This window comes from Sebastes umbrosus, chromosome 16 (genome assembly GCF_015220745.1).
Source record: "Sebastes umbrosus isolate fSebUmb1 chromosome 16, fSebUmb1.pri, whole genome shotgun sequence".
NCBI lineage: Eukaryota > Metazoa > Chordata > Actinopteri > Perciformes > Sebastidae > Sebastes > Sebastes umbrosus.
The window spans coordinates 28,777,800-28,801,303 of NC_051284.1; the positions used below are offsets into that span (position 1 = coordinate 28,777,800).

At 40.4% G+C, this 23,504-nt stretch overlaps 1 protein-coding gene across 7 annotated transcripts; it reads left to right on the plus strand.

The window, feature by feature from the left end:
- The first annotated feature begins 150 nt into the window (after positions 1-150).
- Positions 151-22,182, plus strand: nsd2 (nuclear receptor binding SET domain protein 2). 7 transcript variants are annotated; one of them, XR_005203641.1, is made up of 23 exons: positions 151-438; positions 3,720-4,346; positions 4,932-5,100; positions 5,216-5,379; positions 5,947-6,387; positions 6,858-7,077; positions 7,893-7,999; positions 8,971-9,079; positions 9,201-9,316; positions 9,753-9,842; positions 10,161-10,287; positions 10,677-10,877; positions 11,733-11,912; positions 13,835-13,991; positions 14,102-14,304; positions 15,391-15,494; positions 15,690-15,959; positions 16,646-16,762; positions 17,138-17,279; positions 17,436-17,542; positions 18,485-18,680; positions 19,184-19,765; positions 21,812-22,182. XR_005203641.1 is itself a non-coding variant. In XM_037746962.1 (22 exons), the coding sequence occupies exons 2-22, from the start codon at positions 3,750-3,752 to the stop codon at positions 19,489-19,491; spliced, it is 4,128 nt and encodes a 1,375-aa protein (XP_037602890.1). In that variant the 5' UTR covers positions 153-438; positions 3,720-3,749; the 3' UTR covers positions 19,492-21,037. The 7 variants fall into 7 exon arrangements, 1 of the variants encoding a protein (XP_037602890.1); XR_005203643.1 differs by having other exon boundaries at positions 152-438; positions 5,213-5,379; positions 9,204-9,316; XR_005203637.1 differs by having other exon boundaries at positions 153-438; positions 5,213-5,379.
- The last annotated feature ends 1,322 nt before the right edge of the window (positions 22,183-23,504 follow it).

A 23,504-nucleotide genomic window follows, 5' to 3' on the forward strand; every position in this document is an offset into this window, starting at 1 on the left:
CTACGGTTGGGTTTTTTGAAAGGACCGGTTGGAGCCCAACGGCAGTACATTTAACGTTAAACGTTACACGTTTGATGACATATGATAGACGTCACAGCTCGTTTACATCATTGTTGTAATAAATATATAAACATTGTGACAGTAAGCAGCACTTATTAATTGAAAAATAACGTAGAAAAGTGGTGAAATGATGTGAAAACAGTCGGGAGACACCGGGGTCAGCTACTTCCTACGGTTGGGTTGAGGTTTTTTTTTTTTGAAAGGACCGGTTGGAGCCTCCTCGCGCTGCTCTCGACCAATCGGAAGTGAGTATTTTTCGCGCTGGATGTCCGGACAGTTTGAGTTTCCCGCAACGAGCTTTGAATGAAAAATCCTCCAACTTTTACAGGATGAATCCGGACAGATTCACCCTTTAACGACCGAGAGGAGACTCAACAGGTAACTACAAAGAAGCTGTCTTTCATGGTATTGTCAATGTGGGGATATTAACCGGCGGTAGTGGTTTTTATTGCGAGTACACTTCATCCATTTAGCAAGAGAGGATCCGCTAGCTTAGCATGCTAACATTAGTGCTATGGTTAGCTTCGGCTAGCACTATTAGCTTAGCATGCTAACGCTAGTGCAATGGTTCGCTGGTTAGCTTTGGCTAGCACTAGCTTAGCATGCTAACGTTAGTGCTATTCGTCAATGTTTAACTGGTTAGCTTCGGCTAGCACTGTTAGCTTAGCATGCTAACGGTAGTGCAATGGTACGCTGGTTAGCTTGCTAGCTTAGCATGCTAGTTAGTGCAATGGTTCAATGGTTAGCTTTGAAAATAATAAAAATATAATATGTAAAAACATATCAGTGTTCCCACGTCAAACATATATATATATACTTAATATTAATAACATTATTGAATAAGAAAATAAAATGTTTACAGACTAATCTTCGCTCTTTTTTCACACTTTATTTTGAAATTTCAATACAGTAGTTACATAAACATGTTCATGTTATATTAAAATATTTTACAGTATAAAAATAATGTAAACAATAAAATAAATTAAAAATATAATGAAAGGAAAAGATGAATAAAATAAATAAATAAAAATCAGGGTCAGTTAAACAGCTTTAAGCTACATGAAGAATAATTCATTATAGACTGTAACAATAACCCTAAACCAAGTCAGTCCAGTCTCATGTTAGGTCATTTATAAGGTAGTGCAATGGTTAGCTTTGGCTACCTGTTAGCCTAGCATGCTAACGTTTGTGCAATGCTTCGCTGGTTAGCTTCGGCTAGCACTGTTAGCTTAGCATGCTAACGTCAGTGCAATGGTTAGCCGGTTAGCTTCGGCTAGCACTGTTAGCTTAGCATGCTAACGTCAGTGCAATGGTTAGCCGGTTAGCTTTGGCTAGCACTGTTAGCTTAGCATGCTAACGTCAGTGCAATGGTTAGCCGGTTAGCTTTGGCTAGCACTGTTAGCTTCTTTTTTAACCGAGCTGTCATGGCGCCTACACATTTATTATATCAGTGAAACAATAGCAAATCAGTTTAAACACACTACCACAATCATCCAGTCGCATATTTATTAATTATTGTATTTGTTTTAATCTGGTTTGGTAGTTTGTAAAATAGCCGCATTTAGCCGTTGGGTGGCGGCTATGGCTATTTGCTGGAATGCGGTGTAATGGCTGACTGTAGCAGTGACAGAGATGCTGGTTGTACGGTGAGGTGAGGGGGTAAATGCTGGCCCGCTGGTCCATGGTAGAGATCCATGAGATTCCTACATCGTGGCTTCCGCTTCAGAGTATAGTCGGAGCCCGTTTCGGTGTATGACATGATAGAGTAAACACTGGTTATAGATGGTGTTTAGAGCACCAGGCCCTAAATGTTCATTGTTATGTGGGTTGGGAGCAATTATCTGAAAGGTTTGTGCATGTGCAAAAGGATAACGCTGATTGATGGGTGTTACAGTGGTTATCCAGATTTGTTGGTACTAGTCAGTGCAGAAGAGACTGTTAAAAATGAGTATAGTGCAGGGTAACTCCACTTTACACTAAGCTACTGCACTATACTCATTTTTAATAGTCCTGTTACCCTGCACTATATTCAGTTTTCTTCATCTCCTTGTATTTTTATATCTGGTATATTTGTTTTGTACTTTGCACTTCTAACGTTTTTACTGCCTTTTTACTAACATGTTTTGCACTATGGAACTGTGATGCTGGGAACTTGAATTTCCCTCGGGATCAATAAAGTTACTATCTATCTGTCTATCTATCTTTGCTTTAGTGTCAAAGTATCAGACATCAGTACATAGTATCAGACATTGCCATATAATTTCATAAATATATATATATATATATATATATATATATATATATATATATATATATATATATATAATGGCTGTGACTAGGGTGAAAGCAAGTAACTCAGATTTGCACAAACGATGGGCTTTTACTGAGGGGTGACAGAAGTGTTTTTTGTGGCACTCAGAAAATCCACATTTCTGACCTCTACTAAGTTTTAATAGCCTGGTAACCGAATGTGACAAGCTCCCATCAAAAAGCATTTTTTACACATTGAAAAAGCACATGTGCAGAGAGTAGTCTCATGCCTACAGATGTCATTAAGTATGATTCTCAGACACTTTATTAGTTAACCTTAGAATGACTGAAGCTGTTGTTAAAAACGTTACTGTAACGTTACTGTAATAGCCTTTACATTACAACCCAGTGTTAAGCTAATTACCTTGTTACTTAATCTCACCAGCAGACTGAGGAGCAGTTTTTTTTTTTTACCCCAGGTCATCAGACTTTTAAATAGATAATTCATAGGACACCTTCTCACACAAAATATATCTTATACTGTATATGTTCTTAATATGCCATTGTACAAAGTATTTCCTTTTATAATTGTAATGTAAATGTAATATGACTTATTATTTTAATTTCACACGTTTGTACCTGTACAACCGGGGTGACAGTAAACATCTTGAATCTTGAACTTAATCCGCAAGGTAACATGTTTATCTTTAAGTAGTCAATTCCATCAATTAATCGCCCTCCACTAGACTTGTCAGCTGCTTCCATTTCCGCGGCTTTTCTCGCCGGTGATGCGGTGGTTACGCAGCTCAGCTAGCCTCCCACTCATTGGGCATTCACTGCATGCGGTGGAGCCTGCAGCCAGCAGCAGCCAGCCTCCTGCATTCTCCATACCCGCTTTGCCACAGACTGCAGCTAGCAGCTAGCTAGTCCCTTTTTTTTCCAGGATTAAGGCAATTTAAAATATTGTCGCGGTAAGAGGTTTTTCCGCTCGCCCTGTGGGTTTTGTTTCTATGCATGCATGGATGTAATGGAGAATGGGTTTGACTTGGATCTCGTTCACATTAGTTGTGATCAACGTATAGGTCTGGATTTCATTGAGGTATTATTTTACTATACAGAGGTATTGTCACTTCCGACTCAGTCGAGTAGCTCTGCTATCTTATTCATCTAAAAACTACGCTGCTAGAGCATTCCGTGACAGGTGCAGTTTTCTCTGTCGCCTCCAAGCTCTCTGTTCAGGCTCCGCTGGAGCAAGTGAGTGCCATTTTGAAAAATGTGTAACGTTATGCTCCTAGGATTCATATCCCAGAATGCCATTTTACAAATTTTCCAGAATGAAGAGCCCCCATATTGCATGATGTGTTATTGTTGGAGCCTGTGGAGTAATAAGTTTCTGTCCTGTCCTGCAGCTCAAGTGAGCCTGGAGGGGGTTAGATGGGATGGACAGCAAAGGTAGCTCCCTGCCTTCGATGCTTGAACCAGCCAACCCTGTCAGCATGAAGCAGCCACCAGAGTCCCTCAGTGTGCGGAAAGGTGGGGGGGACATGAGCAGTGACCCTGCTCTACTAATAATGGACAAAGCTGCTGCCCAGCTGGCCGCCACACTACAAGACGGCGTCCTTCAGAAGATGGCTGGCCACAGTCATAACAACCACAGCCACGAGAGGCTCAAAGACCTCACCTCCCGTGTGTTAAATGGGGACCAAGACGCGCTGCCTAAGCTTCCGGAGCCACCTATGCTAAAGGGTGCCGAAGCCCCTGCTACGAATGGCACCCATCAGCACAATTGCACTCCTCATACTGAACATGAACTGAAGGTGACGATACCCCAGGTGGTCAAGCAGCCGCTGTTTGAGCCATGCTGTGCCAATGGGACCACTTTGGTAACCGAAGGTGCTATATCCGGACCAGAGAAAAGACAGGACTCGAAGAAAAGGAGGGGGGGACCTCAAAAACCAAACCTCAGTTCCTCCGCCATCCCCGTGGAGCCACTTGACCACACAAATGCTGTAGATGGAACTGGAGCAGCTGATGAGGTTTTGCTTTTATTCCTACTTTTAAGAACCAAAGGATGAATATTTTTTTCAAGCGAGACCATCTGTTTGTATTGGGCAAATATATAAACTGCAATATATCTAGTTAATACTGGTTTAAAGACAAACATGAACCCAATAGCTACTACAGTTATGCTGACAGATGATATTAAGACAAAGGATCATAAGTACCAGGCCTCCTATGAACAGTTAAATATACAGTGAATTGTGACTAACTGTATCTAAAGATATATATATATATATATATATATATATATATATATATATAAATATATATAAATGTAAAGTTAGTTCGATCTGTTGACATTCAAATATTGATATATATAAATATATCCACATAGGCTTAAAAATGTGGGAAATTGATAGAACATTTGCAAGTTTTTAAACCGAAATGCAAAGCTGCAGAGTTTGACTCACTTCATTGTATGTGTATAATTGTTAGCCAAAACTTGCAGGTTTAAAATACTGGTAGTGGTGCATAGGAAGGAAGGAAGGAAAAGGCGTTGGAACCTTGATTAGTTTCTATTTTTATCTATTGATTAACTGATTCTTCTTTCTCTTCTCCAGCCTGATCTCATCCCAGAGCTGATGGAGGAGAATGCAGAAGAATCTCCTCTGCCGAGCCGTTTTTCTGTTGGTGATTTGGTTTGGACCAAGGTGGCAGGATACCCCTGGTGGCCTTGCATGGTGACCACAGACCCGGAATTCAACAATCACATCAAACCGAAACAGAAAGGTGAGATACATCAAATTAACTTTGCTTTAAGTGATGTGTTCAAAAGTTAAAGTCAGTGTTTTTATACCGTTATTCATTTTATTTAATGTTTTTTCTTTATTTCCTTTTTCAGCAGTCAACAGCAGGTCGGGCCTCCTTTTCCATGTGCAGTATTTTGGAGACGCCCCAGAGAGAGGCTACATCTTTGAAAAGAACATGGTGTCTTTCACCGGGGAAGATCAATACCAGGAGCTCAGCCAGGACAACAAACAGCCAGCCTCCAGAGTCATCCACAAAAAGGTAAATCAACTTCTTCTCCTATGCGACGCCCTTGTGTATTATTGGCCTGTAGAGGATGTGGTGTGCTGTTTAGAAAGACTTGGCTCAGAAGCCTTGCAACATTAAAACATTGCACTTCCTTAAAATGTTTTATACAAAGTTCTCCCTTGTCATTACATTTCTAGAAAGTTGAAGAGCATTCCAAATGAAAAATCAGGCAATTAAAAAAACACCTGAACCTTGAGCCCATTATACGAGCAGCCAGACTCATCGCACTTTTAGTCCATTTTCTAAACACCAACAAACAAGAAAGGAATAACGTTTCAACACATAAATCTGTGCAGGTGCTTTTTGCCATGCTCGTTATCAAGTCGTCTCTTACACAACTGTCACATGCTGCTCATGAAGTATGTAATCTTGTTTTAAGATATTGCACACAGTGTAAAAACACGTATTTTTTTTATTAATGGCAATCTCTTGGTAGCAACATGTGTTCCCTAGTTGAACACAATCATTAAACATTACTACTGTGCTGTGTCTTTTGTGACTTGTTGTATAACCTTGGTATTCTTTCCCTCTGCTATGCAGACGGCTCCCTCTGTGCCCCGTAAACTCCAGGCTCAGTGGAACATGGGCGTCATTCAGGCCAAGGAGGCCTTCAGCATGTCACTGGATGAACGCATGGTGAACTTTGCATTTCTATACGATGATGACGGGCCTCATCTGAACCCCTGCATCCTGGAGAAGTTGAAGCCAGAACAGAGCCACGAGATGGACCAGGAAACAGAGTCCAGACTTAGCCCAGATCTCCCCTCCCTGCTGGTGGGCCCTGCCGACGACCCAACAGCCGCCTCTCAGTCCCAAGACAGCACTTCAACACGGAAAAAGACACGAGCACCCAGAAAGAAACTCAACTCGGGAGAACGGCGAAGAAGGGGCAAAGGCCATCTAAATAATTGCCTTTCAAAACAGCAATTCAGCGACACCGCTTCTTCCAAAGAAATTCTTCCTTTGCATCCGACCTCACAGGTTAGGATAACTCACTAAAATGTATCATCAGGGAAAGGCTTGTTGTACATAATTTTTTCTAATCTTTTCGTGCAGACTTGTGGACATAGGGAGCAGGGAAAGTTATGATATAAGACTTAAGTTTTAAAGAAATCAGACAAAATGTAAAGTGTAAATGAAACACTGGAAAAAGCTTTTCAGCCCAGTAAAACCCCCATACAAACAAATATTTAGTTTGTGCCATGGTTAATCCATGCAGGTAGAATAGGCTTCAGATATAGTCATATTAACCCACAACTAACTGTATATTTTAACCTTTCAATATCAACGGAAATCTGTAATGAAATCCAGGTGTGAAAATACTATGTGTATTTTTAAAAGGATGTAAAACCCCAATAGGCTAATATTATGGTCATATTTTGGCAGCTTAAGAAAGCTTTTGCCTTTTTTCTGGCATCATTTAATACATTTGGTCGTTGTTTTTTTTGTAGGATCCCACCACTTGTGCACCAGATCTACAAGCTGAATCAGTCGTACCTCAAAAGAAAAAGAGGAGACCCAGACAGGCTCAGTCTCCCACGAAGACGGTGAGAAGAAGGAAAAAACCTGCAGCGGACAACGCTTCTGACCCCGTGAGGAAAAGGAAACCAAAGCTGGTTTCTTCGACAGACGTTATTTCCGAACCAATCTCACTTCCGGTTTCAGTTCCAGGTTGGTTGAAAGTTGAAACCAGGGCAGGGTTGGTTAAATCTGGCCATGGCTGGTAAGCTTTAAATTGCCACATGTGGCTAGTAAAATAGTGAAGTGGTTGGGTTGTTGTGGAATTTATCACATAATGTGACCAGTATATTTAAGAATGTCCCCGCCTGATTGTATAAAGAGGGTACATTTTTGTTGTGAGACTGCTAAACCCAAGTAAGCTGTCCTTGATAGCACTGAAGCTTAGAAATGCAGAGATAAGAATGTATTCAAAATGCTGTTTGCTTTCTAGTGTTGTCACATAACACCAAAATCCCCTTTGCACAGATAATCATATTTTAGTGGCCATTGGTTGCTTTTTTCTTTACTATTTATGAAGCATAGCAAAAAACTGTAAATGGTAATTGATGGTATAAGTACTGGAACCATCAACTAATACTAACAATCCTCATCTGTAGTTGAGCAGCAAAATGTGTTTTTACACACATGTAGTTCTGGTAATTGATTCGATTTGAAAAGAGCCTTTTGTTGTCATAGTTGCCAAAGTGAAGTAAAGGCGAAAGAGATTGTCTCATTCATGTAAACTAAAATGTAGGAGAATAAGCTACTCCCTTTAGCTGAGTCTGACAATTTATTTTGGCCTCTTAGGTACTTGGCGCATGATGGGAGAAAGCTTTCTGAATGAATCATCAGGCTACTCTAAAAGCTGCCTGAAAATGTTGTCAGCATTTCCTGTTCTAACCGTTAATGCAGATAAAAAAAAAATGTCCATGTCAGAACCAAATCATGGAGTTTGACCTTTTTTAATTTTTTCTTGTTGATTTTAGTCAAGAGGCAGCGAAAGAGGACTAAAAGACCACCAACAGATGCTACGGCAGACGAGGTTCAGCAGCCTAAAAGGAGACGTAAAACGACCAAAGTTGCTGAAGAAAAGGTGAAATTTCCATCTGGTGCAATCTTATTTCAGACCAAAACTGGCCCTGTTTTTGCAAAGTAATAGCTGACATTTGAGGAGGACCTCGCTGTGGAGACTTAAAATTATTTGTCAAGTATGCATCCAACAAAAAGCTTTGTTTAAAATGATGCAGTAAGATATATATTTTTGATACTGAACATCAGTACTAAAATGGATAATAAGTAGAATTGGGCTGGTGTAAAAAAAAAAAGTCAAACCGGTTTGATATTAAGCCATGAGACCAGACGGGTATACAGAATTTTACCACTAGGTGTCGCACTTGCGCCACCAAAACTCGGATTAGTGGCTTGTTGCTGAAATGACACAGGGACTTTGGCTTTGGTCTTGAGGAGTTGTAGCATTTAATCACCGACAGTCTAAACTGTACACACACTGCGCTGCTATGTTCAGAGCAACGTTACTGCTGACTTCATACTCCCCGTCACACTTGCACACTTGCTAACGTTACGGGTCGCCGGGTTTGCAATACACTGACGGAAGCCCATCTTGTGTTGTCACCCGAAAAACACATGATTTTTCTAGTAAACAATCACAACATGTGCCGTGCACGTCTTCCTCCCTCCCACCCACCTCTACTGAAATTTCATCTCCTTCATGTTGCCGGTGTTTTGTCAAAGTCACCGGTATCGGCTTGGCGGATGTGCACGGCCTGTCAGACACTAGTGACTCTGTTAGTCTGTTCATAAACAAACATAATATTATGTTATTCACGTTGTCATATTGCTTATTACTAATGCAATACAAGCTGGATTTAGCACCGTGACGCCGTTGGCACCCCGTGTCATAACGACAAATGCCGGTTTAACCGGTTGGAATAAATTCAAACCGGTATAATCTCGTACACCCACCCACCCGGACCTAACTCTAATAATAAGCACTTTGTAATAAGATGTTGATTTTCTTGCTTATCACATCCACAACCTTCCCAGGCCTCGACTTCAGAAGGAACAGAAAAAAAGCGGAGAAGGCGGAAGAAAACTGACAAAGACGCACCGGAAACCAAGAAGAGAGTGAGGAAGCCAAAAGCTCTCCTCACTGGTAAACCAATCTTTTAAATTCACATTCTGTGGCGTTGCTTTTGACTCCACAACATTTTGGCTGTTTTGTTATGGCGCCGCAATACTTGATTGTCATTTGTTCAAACACTTTGTTTTCACAGCAAACCAAGACGCAGAGAAACCAAAGCGTAGGAGGAAAAGGAAGCTGGATGGAGAGAACCAGACCACGCCCTCCAAGGCGAAGAGAAGGCGGATCTCCCCGTGTCCTGATCCCGAGGTGAGGGGGAATAACCTCAGATCAGTCTGACATTTACTAGTAAACCTAAGGAAGTTGTGAAGTGCTCAAGAGCCACAAATCGTTATTTTGCAGTTTGACGTTGCTAAACGATTATTTTAAGATAATAAGCCTGCCAGTGCAAGTTAGGTGGTATTAGTTTAATTTAATTACACATGCTTATTATTAATGTTACAAGTCATCTTCAAGCATAATCTTTGAGACGTTTTAATAAAATAAAGAACTGGATCATTTTCCATTTTATGAGCAGAACTCACATTGGCAGTTTTGATTGTCATTAGTTTCCTTCATCACTTAGGTCTGTTGGACATAGTTTGACTTTTTAATTGTGTTGCAGATAGTGTGAATGTATCGCTATTGAATTCTTATGAATCAGCATTGTCTCATTTATTAAAAATTCACAACATGTTTGCTGCAGGGCTCTGGGAGTGAAGGACGTCCGGATTCTCCGAGTGACAGCTTAGACGGGACAAAGAAGGGCGAACGGAAAAAAGAGTTTGTCTGCCAGGTAGGTCTACCTCTTATGCTTTTTACTGTCTTTAATTTGAATTGTAACAACAAACTCTTTATTTCAATGTAAGACATTTCTTGGGAAAATGCTGCTTTGCTAGTAAATTAAAATATATTAGTGGGAAATGTTAGGCAAACATGCCAGATCACACAAGTCTCCATGCTTGTATTATCATCTGTGGAATATCGACACATTTTCAGTTTAAATGTTTGTGGTGTTTCCCACTTTGTCCCTTTCAATCTTTTATTCTGATCACATGCACCGAACCGTCTCAATCTCTGCATATGTTTTGATCTGTGTATTTTTCTTTTACAGATGTGTGAGCAGGCTGGTGAGGACTTGGTGCCCTGTGAAGGCCAATGTTGTGGGATGTTTCACCTCCACTGTCTGGGTCTGTTATTAAAACCTGACGAGAAGCTGCTGTGTCAGGAGTGCAGCACAGGTGAGGAGTTCACACTTTGTCCAGGAAACAGCGATTGGTTACTTTATGTTATGATAAATGACCTCTTGCTGCGCTACTTTCAGTTTTTGACTGATCACATCACATCATCCAAATAGGTCCCTTTCTCCACAGATAATAATTACTTTTGATAATTACTGGTGACTCGTACCCTTTTGTTATTGTGAAAAAGTAAATAACATGACAGCATTGTATTATGAGCTGACCCCGGATTCCCACCCTTAATGTCATGTGTGCATACAGTACCGTATTAGTATGGACAGAGTTAGTGGAACAGTGAGAGTAGGTAGCTGTTTTATCAGTAAGGTTTTCGTGATAGTTGTAAATTATTGCTGTTTAACATTTTCTTCCCTCCCTGTTTGTCCACTCAGGAATTCACTCGTGTTTCCACTGTAAGCAGTTGGACGGCACGGTGCGTCGCTGCCACGTCCAACACTGCGGCAAGTTCTACCACGAGGCGTGCATCCGCCTCAACCCCCTCACTGTGTTCGACAACAAGGGCTTCCGCTGTCCACTCCACGCCTGCCTCAGCTGCCACTACGGCTGCCGCACCAAGCAGAAGTCCGCCAAAGGTGAGGCTCTGCAGCACCAGAGATGTCACTTTTTAATTTTGAGACTCTGTTACATTTACAGGTACTTTTAGTTTTGAAAGATAAGTTTAATCCTGGGCTCTGTAAAGGATCAAATGCACTAGTTACTAAAAGTAAAGAATACTTGTTTTCATATTTATATCATTTTCTATAAAGGCTGCTTTAATTATTCATTTCTTGCAGGCTGAACTTCATACTAGCTGATGGAATTGTATTGGGGCTTTTTTAAAAGCTGTGTGGGAAGGACATTTTTGAGTCAACTGTCCATCTTAATAACTGTAAAGGAAATGCATCATCATCATCCTTATCAGCCAGCAACATCCTGACATTTGGAGAGTTTCAGAATAGATCTGTTAAGTGTGAGAGATGATTTTATAGAGTTAAGAAAAGTTAGAGAAATGCCAACATTTTGCCAAAAATTAAAAGTAATTTCTTTGAACCTCACAGTTACAAGCATTTAATTTAAAGGTAAAAAGTAGCTGAAGGAATATAAATGTATTTGCCAAAAAGTCTCTTGTTCCTTCTAACTACAGCCAGGCCACATTTTCTAAAGGATTGAACTCTATGAAGAAATATTCTCCTTTTTGCTTTCTCTATTTAGGATACATATGACTTAGCGAGATTATAGTATTTAATGTGGTGACTATGAAAACAAGGCACTGATGAAATATGATGCAGCTACCCATCTTTACAGTTTGTTACAGATGGGACCCCAAACAGAATAAGCTTAGTTTTGTAACCTTAAAGTAAACCAGTGCTTTTCTACAGCAGGCATTTGGTCCTCTGAGTGATGTAAATCTGTCTAATCTGGTGTCTCTCTCGCTCTCTGCACTGTAGGTAGGTTGATGCGTTGTCTGCGCTGCCCCGTCGCGTACCATGTCGGGGACCTGTGTGTGGCTGCGGGCAGTGAGATGGTCACCAACACCGCCATCATCTGCACCAACCACTTCCACGCCAAGAAGGGCTACAGCCACCACAGTCACGTCAACGTCAGCTGGTGCTTCGTCTGCTCCAAAGGTTTGTCACCTCTCCCCTCTTACTAACAAGGAGGCCAGTTACCAAATATTGATAATTGTTTTGTCTGCTTGACCAGCCAGTCATGCAACCACAATCATTGTAAGGATCTTTTGTGGTGATAAAAACTAATTTCAGCTGTAAAACGGCAATTTTTATACTGAACTTCCATTTAACATCCTTTAAACTTACGTCTTTGACTGTGGCTGTTGAAATTTATTAATTTGAACTAACAGCATGATGCCAGCAGTATGTCCACTAGGGATGTGACGGTGAGGAAATTTTCCCACCGGTTAATAAACAACACCGGTGTTACCGATTACACCGGACATTTTACAAGAAAAGACGCTGCTCGATATCTGCGGAGTGCTGACTTTGATCTTTACCGTCGGATGGCTGTGTGTCTGGCCTCTCCGGTCCAGCTTTCGCTGCAGGTTCCCACTCTGTCCTCCTCACGGCGATTACCTCATTAACGTTATGCTTCACTTATAGCATTGGGTTTAAATCTGAAATATTGCCAAACAGGCGCTTTTCCTTTTCACTTCGACACCAAATCTTCTGCCATCATTTTGTCTGACAACTCTCTTTCATCCCGTGTGTGTGAAATATGACACCTGCTACTCTGAACAGACTCCTCACGGAGCAGATGCATTCACTTTCAGTTTATAGCGTCCGTCGTCCGACTATGTATTGATAGCACGGCGCTGATACGCCAAAATTAACCAAATGGGTTTTATTTCTGTAGAGGAAAAAAAGCAAAACGACGGTGGGCACGTATTGTAATTGATGTGTGCCCGACCACCGTGTAACACCGGTAACACTGACTACCATGGCAAGCCTAATGTCCACACGATTGGTAAATGGCTTCTCTTGCATTTGTATAAATCTTAGTATACATTTTCCTCTTTGTGTCTTTCCCGGTTTGCATGTTGCGGCTGGGTCAGTTTACAAATTTAAGGATTTCAGATCCCAATCGGACCTCCTCACTTATTGACTTTGAACAAGGACCATTGTGAGAAAAATCTGACATAAATGTCCAGACCCTTCTTCACAGGGTTTCCCCTCAGGACATTGTTTAGCAGAGATGATATGCCACACAGATCCTGACGCATCTTGGCTCATTATCATTTTAGTTAGTAGATGTCAGCAAAAACAATAGTCGCACTCGTAAAAGAAAAGAAAAGAAAAGCAAATTGGCGGGAGACCCTGCTGTAATATGATGTAACAGCTCTACAGAGAGTACAGCAAATGTTCTTCTAGTGCAACAAAGTGTAGTCTCAAAGTAATTAATATCTATAAAGGGTATCAAGGAAATCATTTTTGGCACAACCAACTGCACTGGAGCTGTACCAGGGCGAGTGAGAAGCTGTTAATCACACAAAGTGCTACTGAGAATCCGAGGAAATGCTGAACTGCAGCACTTCCTGAACATCAGTTTTCAGTTGAAATCACTGCCAGTTTTGTGGAGTCGTCTGTAATTTCATGTGTGAGTTACTTTCTGAGTTTGTGTAAGATGATACTGAAACCCAGAAAGCAAGCCAGTCGTAGAATTTGTCAAGCTCTGACTGGCAAAAGTTTGATGCCAAATAACTTAAAGTTTTAATATCAACATTGGCTAGAGATTAAGAGATGATAGTTCTTCCATCAATGCAAAATCCTGTGTAAATGCCTCTGAGCCACTGCACCAGTCCTGCCCCTGTATCCTCTCAGCTTCACAACCAAAACACTCACAGAACAGTGTGTTTGGGTCGATTAACGAGTGTGTACGTGGCAGTTCTTTGGCTGCCGGTCGTACTAAGCTTGCGTTTTATTGTGCTGTTTTTAATCACCCTTGCACAGATGACTCAACTGTAAGTTGGAGCTCTCTTGCCAGCTTCAAAGCTTGTGACTTGTAACTAAACGTTTGAATTGTTCTTGTCTTGCAGGAGGACAGCTGCTGTGCTGCGAGTCTTGTCCTGCAGCTTTCCACCCCGACTGCCTGAACATCGCTATGCCTGATGGGAGCTGGTTCTGCAACGACTGCCGGGCCGGCAAGAAACCCAAATACACAGACATCATCTGGGTCAAACTGGGAACATACAGGTCAGAGAAACTGATCCCTGATTCAGTACTGTGTTTTATGTTGTTCTGTATTGTGACCTAGACTCTGAATTAATAACTCTAATAATAACTGCCTTTTTTTTCCTCCTCAGATGGTGGCCTGCAGAGATCTACCATCCCAGAAACATCCCCACCAACATCCAGCACCTTCGCCACGAGATCGGAGAGTTCCCGGTCTTCTTCTTCGGCTCCAAGGACTACTTCTGGACTCACCAGGGCCGAGTGTTTCCGTACATGGAGGGAGACCGGGGCAGCAGGCACCAGAGGACCGGAATCGGCAAAGTCTTCAAGAATGGTGAAGACCTAGACTACCTCCTAGAAAAATACAATTCTTAGGCCATTTTCATTTTCATCAAAGTCATTAAAAGTGAAGCAAAGTTGCATCAATGCACGACTGCTACACATAATTACTAGGGGTGTCACGATTCTCCAAATCCACAATTCGATTTTCGATTTAAACACGCCATTGCTAGACTATGGAGTCTTGAAGATCAACAGATCACTGGTTTTATGCCCTGACAACTGTCAATTGCACTTTCAAATTCTTCTTTTAAAATGGAGGCTACCAAGTGTGATATTTTTTTTGAATGTACCACATTAAGACCATATGGTTAAAATAATTTATTTAAGTATGTAATAACAATAGCTTCTTTCACCAGTTGATCCTATTGGTCAGTTGGCGATGTAGACACACAATCAAGTGGAGATAGCGCGACTGAAATCGCCAAACGGTTCGATGAGCGCTGTTATCTTTGGTTGCTGCAGTCTTCTGAAATCTTCTGCAGCCCTCAAACTAGTTTTTCAACCAATCATTGTCGTTTACATAACTCACTGGGAAGTTAAATGTCGCCACAGCGGTGACTTCAGAGAAGTCAGGAAGTTTTTTCTCCATCAGTGGCTCCGGCAGTGGTCATGGTGTCCTAAAGTGCAGCTGCAGGCTACCGGTAAGATACGCTGTGTCGTCTTTGAAGTGTTCGGACGCACGCATGTAGGCGGGGGCGGAGAGAAAAAAAAAATACTGGGAGAATCACTGATAAAAAATCAGAAGCTAAATTTAATCAATGTCCGAAAATGTCCAAAATCGTGACACCCCTAATAATTACCGAAAACTTTTCTCTGATATCGTCAATCTTTAGCATCATATACAGTACTCTGAACTACACAAATTTATATGTTAACTTTGAATTGAAACGTGTTAAAAAGAAGTTGAAGACATCTAGAAAAGCATACATGTTCTAATTTAAATATTTTCAGGTTTGGAGTTTTGAAATTGCACTTGTTACTTATATCAACCACTGTTAAGCATCATCAAATGTTCAGCTCAATGTTTCCACAGATGAAATGAAATGTAATGAGCCTCTACGTTGTCTTGTTTCCTCAGCTCTGGTGGAGGCTGAAATTCGATTCAAGGTCATAAAAATTAAGCGAGAGGCCAAGGAAGCTCAGGAGAACAGCCGAAAGCCACCCCCATATAAATTTATCAAGGTGGGAAATCTAAAAATGTGTTTTTGCTTTTGTCTCTTTGTTCAAATGCATTTTTTAAAGATACAAACCCAAGTAAATAAGACTTATTTTACTTTTATCACCTCCAGAATAGATACAAATTATTGTTTATTTATGTTTCATGATGTTGATGTCTCCTTTTCTTATGTTATTTTATTTCTTTTAATCTCCTTTCAGGTCAACAAACCCTTCGGTAAGGTTCAGGTCTACACCGCAGACATCGCTGAGATCCCCAAGTGTAACTGTAAGCCGACAGACGAGAGGCCGTGTGGGTTTGAGTCCGAGTGTCTGAACCGCATGCTGCAGTACGAGTGCCACCCTCAGGTGTGTCCCAACGGGGAGCGTTGCTGCAACCAGGACTTCACCAAACGCCTCTACCCGGAGACCAAGATCATCAAGACGCCCGGCAAAGGCTGGGGCCTGATCTCTCTCCGGGACATCAAGAAGGTAAGGCCAGAGGCTTTAGTGGGACCAGCCAGTGTCTCATGCAAATGTGGAAACTATCAGGAAAGATTCATCCCATTGAAGGTCAATATGTCTATTTAGTTTTTGGAAATTAGTTGGTGTTCCTTAAAGATATATTTTTAGGGCATTTTTGCCTTTATTTGGCAGTGGACACTGTAAAAATGGGGGAGAGATAGAGGGGCATAACATGCAACAAAGGTCCCAAGGCCAGACGTTCATGTTTCTGGTGTTTTTAAGAAGGTTAAAACGGCCTTTTTGGAAGCTCACCCACCCAGACCGTGATGAGTTACAGCAAAGATATGATCAGGCTTATATACAGTGTGCCTATTAAAGTATAAGGCACTGTTTTCCCTTTGACATTAAAGGGTCTCTTTCCCGATAGGTGTCAAAAAAGCCACTTTAAATCACTTTGATTTAATTTTTAAAAACTTTCAAAGGGTGTGAATATACATATATATATATATATATATATATATATATATATATATATATATATATATATATATATATATATATATATATATATATATATATTTATATTTATATTTATATTTTTTTTTTTTTTTTAATGCTAATGCGTTAAAAACACACCCCGATCGTTGGAAATCCTTTGGATCGGCTCGGGACATTTCTAGTATCAAGACATCGCGGTTCTGTTTCTCAAACAGGGCGAGTTTGTGAACGAGTACATCGGAGAGCTGATAGACGAGGAGGAGTGCAGGGCGAGGATCAGGTACGCCCAGGAGAACAACATCATTGATTTCTACATGCTCACCATCGACAAGGTTAGTGCCGAACCGGAAGCTTGAAGTACTTTTTCTGCTCCGCAGTGTATCGGGGTGCTGTGTTCTCCGCAGCAGTACCATTTCTACTGGGAGCGAGATAAACAGAATGGTATTGCATTGGGAATGTTACATGATAAGCAACTGTAACATTACAGGAGTCAATACTACAAATACTACAGCCTACTGTCAGCTAAATCCTATAGATAGATCTGTAAAAGCTAATGATATAAATAATATAAACAACATTAATGAGGTAGTAGTAATGGTAGTGGATGTGATACATAAGTTGTAATGTTGGTACAAGAAACTGCAGGAATATTTATTACAAATTATAAAAGCTATAAATGAACTTAGAGACACTTATTCTTCATTCAGGATCGGATCATCGACGCTGGTCCGAAGGGAAACTACTCTCGCTTCATGAACCACAGCTGTCAGCCCAACTGCGAGACGCAGAAGTGGACGGTGAACGGCGACACGCGGGTCGGATTGTTCGCCGTCTGTGACATCCCAGCAGGTGAGACGAGCTAGAAACAAGACTGATTTATAGCTTCGTCTGCACATTGTTTGAAGAATAATTACAGTTACAACAAAACAGGAAGTATATAATGGACACTTCATCTTTTAAGCCAAAATATGTGTTCCTAAATATGTATTTTTTGGGGACTTTTAGGGACTGAGCTCACCTTTAATTACAACCTGGACTGCCTCGGGAATGAGAAGACCGTCTGTCGCTGTGGTGCTCCCAACTGCAGCGGTTTTCTAGGTGATCGGCCGAAGGTGAGCTTTATTTTTTTTCAGAGCTGTAGGCTCATTATCACATTTAAGTTGACATTACATAAGTTACCAGAATCATTATAGAAACGTATCAACAGTACCATTTTGCAAATTCTGGGTCCGTTTTGTTGGTAGTATGTTTTTGAGTCAGAGATCATGTCCAGGTGTTTCCAGCTGTTTGAAAGAGTTGAGTATTGAGGCAAATTCGGGGAAAGTAGGTACATTGAAAAAGTTAATTACAACCTCATCACAGAATAACCTACAGTATATCAAGGTTCATTTAATGTCATTGTTGAAGACAGGGTTGCACAACGAAATGCAGTACACAAGAAAACCAAAACAGTAGTGCATTCCTGTAGTGCATATGTAAAAAGTGCTTAGGGTGCTTTCACATTAGGGGCCTGGACCCGAGTACACTTGTCCCCAAAGTCCAGTTCGTTTGATTAGTGTGAACGCTCCGAGACAAGGTGTAGAGTCGGCCTTTTTTTCATATCAAACTCGATGAAATAAGAGTTTATTTCGGCCAAACCAGAGTTGGTGATTGCTGGAAAGAGTAACGACGACAGTATTGGTGATTTTTATTTTGTTTCTGTCAAGTTTGAATGAAGTGTTTTACGATGCTCCGCCACAAGAACAGCTGATCTCAACGTAAACAAATAAACATGGGTGATGACGCAAGTGTACTCGGGATCAATCGTACCTCATGTGAAAAGGCTTTAGTGATACAGTATAAGTGGAATCAGGAGTATTTTTCCTTTTTAAGATAACATGTTTTGAGTGAATCCACTGTTTTCTTCCTTGCATTAGAAGATGAACTTTACACTTTAGTTTGTAGTTTAGTTCCCCCTTGTGATGAAGAAAAACTGCACCATAACAGTTGAATAAATATAATATTAGAAATCCACTCATTGATCCTTTTATCCCAACCCGGCGTCTCCTCTGCAGAACTCAAACGGCCACACAGCCGAGCCAAAACCGAAGAGGTTGAAGAGAAAGTATAAAAGGAGGAAAACTGAGGGAAAGAAGTCGGATGACGATTGTTTCCGCTGCGGGGACGGAGGGCAGCTGGTGCTATGTGGGAAGAAGACCTGCACCAAAGCTTATCACCTGTCCTGCCTGAACCTCACCAAGAGACCCTTCGGTAAGAAACACCTGATACACAACGCTGCAGCAGTTTATGCGCTGTAGCACGATGCAGAATCAAAAGATATTCACCGCATGCAACTGGAAGGAAAGCTGTGTGTTCTTGTGTTATTTGTCCCCTGAAAAGTTATTATTGTAGATTTCATCTCAGATGAAGAGATCTCCGCCAGGTGTAAGAAACTAAGAACAGTTCAATCTCACTCAGTTGTCCCTCCCAGCTCCCTTACATAATGTATTCATCAAAATGTTATACTATGTTTGGTGCAACCTGCTGCTCACACTACTTTTATGTAAGGTTTGATAATATTTAAACGATGTTTGTATATGTCTCTGTAAATATAAAGAGTATAACATTTAAGTTACATTTTTCAGGAGTTACATTTTTTAAAATTTTGGTTTACGGAGCTTTTTTTCTCCTTTTATCCCGAGCTAATTTCACCACAGTTAATTTAGATGTACTCTGAACTTTGCGTCTGTAACTTTGGTCCTCGCTCCCTGCAGGCCGCTGGGACTGCCCCTGGCACCACTGTGACGTCTGCGGGAAAAACTCAGAGGCTTTCTGCCAGCTCTGCCCCAACTCCTTCTGCAAAGTTCACCAGGAGGGGGCGCTGCGTCCCTGGCCTCCCACGGGACAGCTGTGCTGCCTGGAGCACGACGAGCTGGATCAGGGTGTCAATTCGGAGACGAATGCGACAACGAAGACCGCCACTACTGCCACCATCGGCAGCCGTCCTCCTAAAGGCTCCAGGAAGGCAGAAGGAGCCGAGGCCAAAACTAAACGCTCCAAGAGGAAAGCAGCAGAGGCCTAACAGTGACCTTTGCCCCCTTCCCCCTCCCCTCAGAGAGCCAAAAGACCAAACTAGACTCTTGACACCTGCTAAACCCCACGTAATAATGTCTACAAGATCACAGATATCAAGGCACTGTACATCTTCATCATCAGGGAAAGCTGCTGATCTCTCGCATGCTCGGCAGCGGCCTCTAGCGCGCCGCTTTATTATTTTTTTTAACATTTTCAGGTTTAGTTGTCTGCACTGAGGCCAACCATCTGTGGTAAAGCACAAAGCAGCAGAGCGAGCGCAGGTCAGGAAACTTCGGCTAGTGGATTTCTACTCTCATTCTTCCACCAACCAAACTGCCTTTTATTTTGATTTTTTTGTTTTATTGTCTTTTTTTTTTCTTTTTTTTATGATTTTAGAATAACAAAAGAAACCAGTTGGTTTCTGCAGAAAAGAAACTGAACCGGCTGGAAGTAAAACTGAGCAGCAGCGTCACCGTCTGCTAACTTGAATCTCACTCGCCCCCTCCCCCGTCGCTCTACACGGACGATCTTGAACAGCAGAGTTTTATAGCTATATCTATATATGTGTATATCAAAGACCAAAACTATGATTACTGGAATAGTGTAAGACGTCAAACAGGTTGCCAAATGGATTGTTTTTATTTTTATATATAGTATATATATGCCAGATGTAATATCGAAACACCAAGACACTATGGATAGACCTCGGATGACCTTTTTACTTCTGTTTTGTAGCCATAGGTTACATTTGTAGACATTTGTTTGCTATTTTACAACCTGTTATTTTGTTTTAGCTCAGTTTTACTGTTTTCTTTATTTCTTTTGCATATCAGGATGCTGAATGGTGGCACCACAAACTGTTTATCTACCCGCCTGTCCAGACAACGAGGGGTTACAGAAAGTATTAAACCGAGAGCGCTTCTTAAACTGCCGCCTGACATGAAAACACTACTGGGAGGTTTCTAGGTCTTTAGTGCTCTCTGCTCGATGATACACCAGATAAATGAAGGAATACTTGCGATTTTCTGGAACATTTTTCTAAGTTGAGTTTTGAGTCCTTCAACCTTTTTAAGGTTTATTTTTCCCCTCTGAAGTATCTGAAGTACAGTACAAAGATTTTTATGCATACACATGCTGGTTCCCATTTTGAAGGCCTCCGTGTCAACCGGCCGGGCTTTTTATTCATGACATTGAGTAGTCTGTAAGTGAGGTTTTAAAAGACGGACCTCAGCTTTTTTAATGCTCAGGAGGTTTTTAGTCTCAAAACTGCGTCCTGCTTGTCGTTTAATACTTTAACACAGGCTAACGGCACACTGGCTAACATCTTGTACCTCCCATTTTGGTCAGTTTTTCACATTTGTACTTGACTTGAAGTATCACGAGGAGTACGGTGGCACATTTTAAGACAAGTCAGACTTTAACTTTCATCACTCTCGGTGGTCTGTGAGCTCTAGCTGCACTTCTTAAATCCCCAGACACACCAACTTGACATGAGTGAACTAGCGGATATGAAGGTCGACTGTTGCGTCTCCTCACGTTGCCTTTATATTCGCCTAAAAGTTGAACTCGAACACACCGCAAGGACTACAGCCGACGGCCAGTTAGCACATACGTTCTGCGCCTGCTTGAGATGAGATAACTCTCCACACGAGCAGTCTGTATTTGTCTTTCAAAAAAGGAAACCGTACGACTGAGGACGGTTGATATACAAGTATACGTACATGAAACAAAGAGCCGTTTGTCGACCATTTTCACACCACTCTTACTCAACACTTAGCTTCATTCCAGACGCCATGAATATCAGTGTATTGGAATGATCAGATGAGATGAAGATGAAAAATGAGATGAGCCTTCTGTGTTTTTCCTCTGGACTTCCTTCACGTCCGTTTCTCTTCTCGTGCACTGATTCGTTTAAGCTAATCGACGAGCTCCGCCGCCAATTCAACATGCTGAATCGGGCAAAGAACCTCCGACACAGGCAGACTAGAGCCGACGGTGTGGGACACACCGCACAAAACTAGGCCAACGTGCTAATGCTGCCTTAATGACAGTTTGGTGCTACTATAATTACCAGTTTCTATCATCCAAGTCAAAATTACAATAGAATTTCATATCTGACATTCAGAAACATTTGGACCGTTTCATCTTAGAATCTGGATCTCTCCAAACGGGTGGCCGTTTTATCTTAAAGCCACTATCGGTGCTTTTTCTTTCTTCCTCTAAAACATCTCTTAAAATCCCAGATTTGAGTTGTACAGACGCAACAGGAGGCCGTTTTTATAACTGCACCTTTGTTTTTGTTTTTTGTTTTTTTTGTTTTTTCCCAGGGCGTGTGAATGGGACATGTCCAGAGGTGCAGCAAGTCTCGTACGAGTATTTTCGACTTTGTATGTATCCTAACCTTGACTTGTGTTGAGTGAATGTAGTCCAGCCAGTTATTTTTGTAAGCACTGTAATTCCCTGTTAGAGCTGAAGTGTAATGTGTGAGTAGGGGTTTCATTCTGTAACTACTGTCATAGTAAACCAGAGACTAATATGTACATAATGTATAAGTGGTAATAGTGATGCATCTATTGTAAATATCATACAATTTCTCTGATATTGTATGTTTGTTTTTTTTTGTTGATGCAGTGCTGAAACACTTTTGTGCAGGATCTCACGTCTGTTGATTCGTGCAATAAAAAGTGACCAAACATGCATCGACCGTCTGCACACTGCTGGACTTTTGTTATCATCAAACAAGGTTTTTTTTTTATTTTTACCTCTTGTTACGACTTACATCACTTTAATATCACTTTAAAATTGAAAGCTGCCCTAACTTCAGCTTTGAAGCCGTAAACATTTGTTTGAGATATATTAAAGGAAAACTTTTCTGTAAAGACCAAAACTTCACATTTATCTTTCTGGCAAAATTTTACTGTTTTAATTTTCTGTTTCAGCTCTATTCAGTCGGATTAATCGACAACCATTTTGATAAACTATTAACAAATTTTATTAGTATTGTATTATTATACCCCCGCGACAACGTAATCGGGGGTATGTGGAAAAATTTCATGAAAAATAATTTATAGTAGTTTGTCGAAAAATGTCATGAAAAGAAGTCACAGCATTGTATGTCGAAAAAAGTAATCGTATTGCATGTCGAACAATTTCATAAAAAATAATTCATAGTATAGTATGTTGAAAAATTTCATGAAAAAAAAAAGTGATGGTAAAGTATGTCGAAAAAAGTCATAGTATAGTATGTCGAAAGATTTCATGAAAAAAAGTAATATAGTATGTCGAAAAATGTAATGAAATAAAGACAAAGTATAATATGTCGAAAAATTGTCTTGAGAAAAGTCATAGTATGTCAAAACATTTCATGAAAAAAAAATAAACAAAGTCATACTATGGTATGTTATTAAAAAATCATAAAAAGCCCATAGTATAGTATGTCGAAAAATTAAAAAAACAAAACAAATCATAGTATAGTATGTTGGCAAAAGTAAAAATGTCTAAAAAAGTTTGTATTTTGTTGAACAAAAGTTATAAAAAATAGCATTGTATAGCATGCTGAAAAAAAGTCATACTATGGTATATCCTAAAAAGTCATAAAAAAGTTCTAGTATATGTCTAAAAGCTATGGTATAGTAACTAAAGTGATAGTATAGTATTTTGAAAAGTATTGTATGTTGAAAAAAGTAAAAAAAAAAATTAAAAAAAAATGTCTAAAGTCATGGTATAGTTAGTATCTAAAAACAAAATCTTAAAAAAAATTGATAGTATAGTATGTCAAACAAAAAAAAAAGTCATAGTATAATATGTCAAAAAAAAAAGTCATAGTATGGTATGTTCAAAAAAGTCATGGTATAGTTAGTACCTAAAAAAAAAAAATGATGTGTCAAAAAAAAGTAAAATAAAAAAAAAGACATGGTATAGTATGTCGATAAATCAATAAAAAAGTCCTAGTATATTATGTCGAAAATATTTGAAAAAAAAGTCCTAGTATATCATGTCTAAAAAAATTATTAAAAAGTG

What these genes read in the sequence shown, in the direction of transcription:
- nsd2 (XM_037746962.1), top strand. Translation starts at nt 3,750, where the DNA reads ATGGACAGCAAAGGTAGCTCCCTGCCTTCGATGCTTGAACCAGCCAAC. An exon ending in CAAGCAGAAGTCCGCCAAAG is followed by an intron (nt 10,878 to 11,732) that starts GTGAGGCTCTGC and finishes TCTGCACTGTAG; the next exon opens with GTAGGTTGATGCGTTGTCTG. An exon ending in CGTCTGTGACATCCCAGCAG is followed by an intron (nt 17,280 to 17,435) that starts GTGAGACGAGCT and finishes GGGGACTTTTAG; the next exon opens with GGACTGAGCTCACCTTTAAT.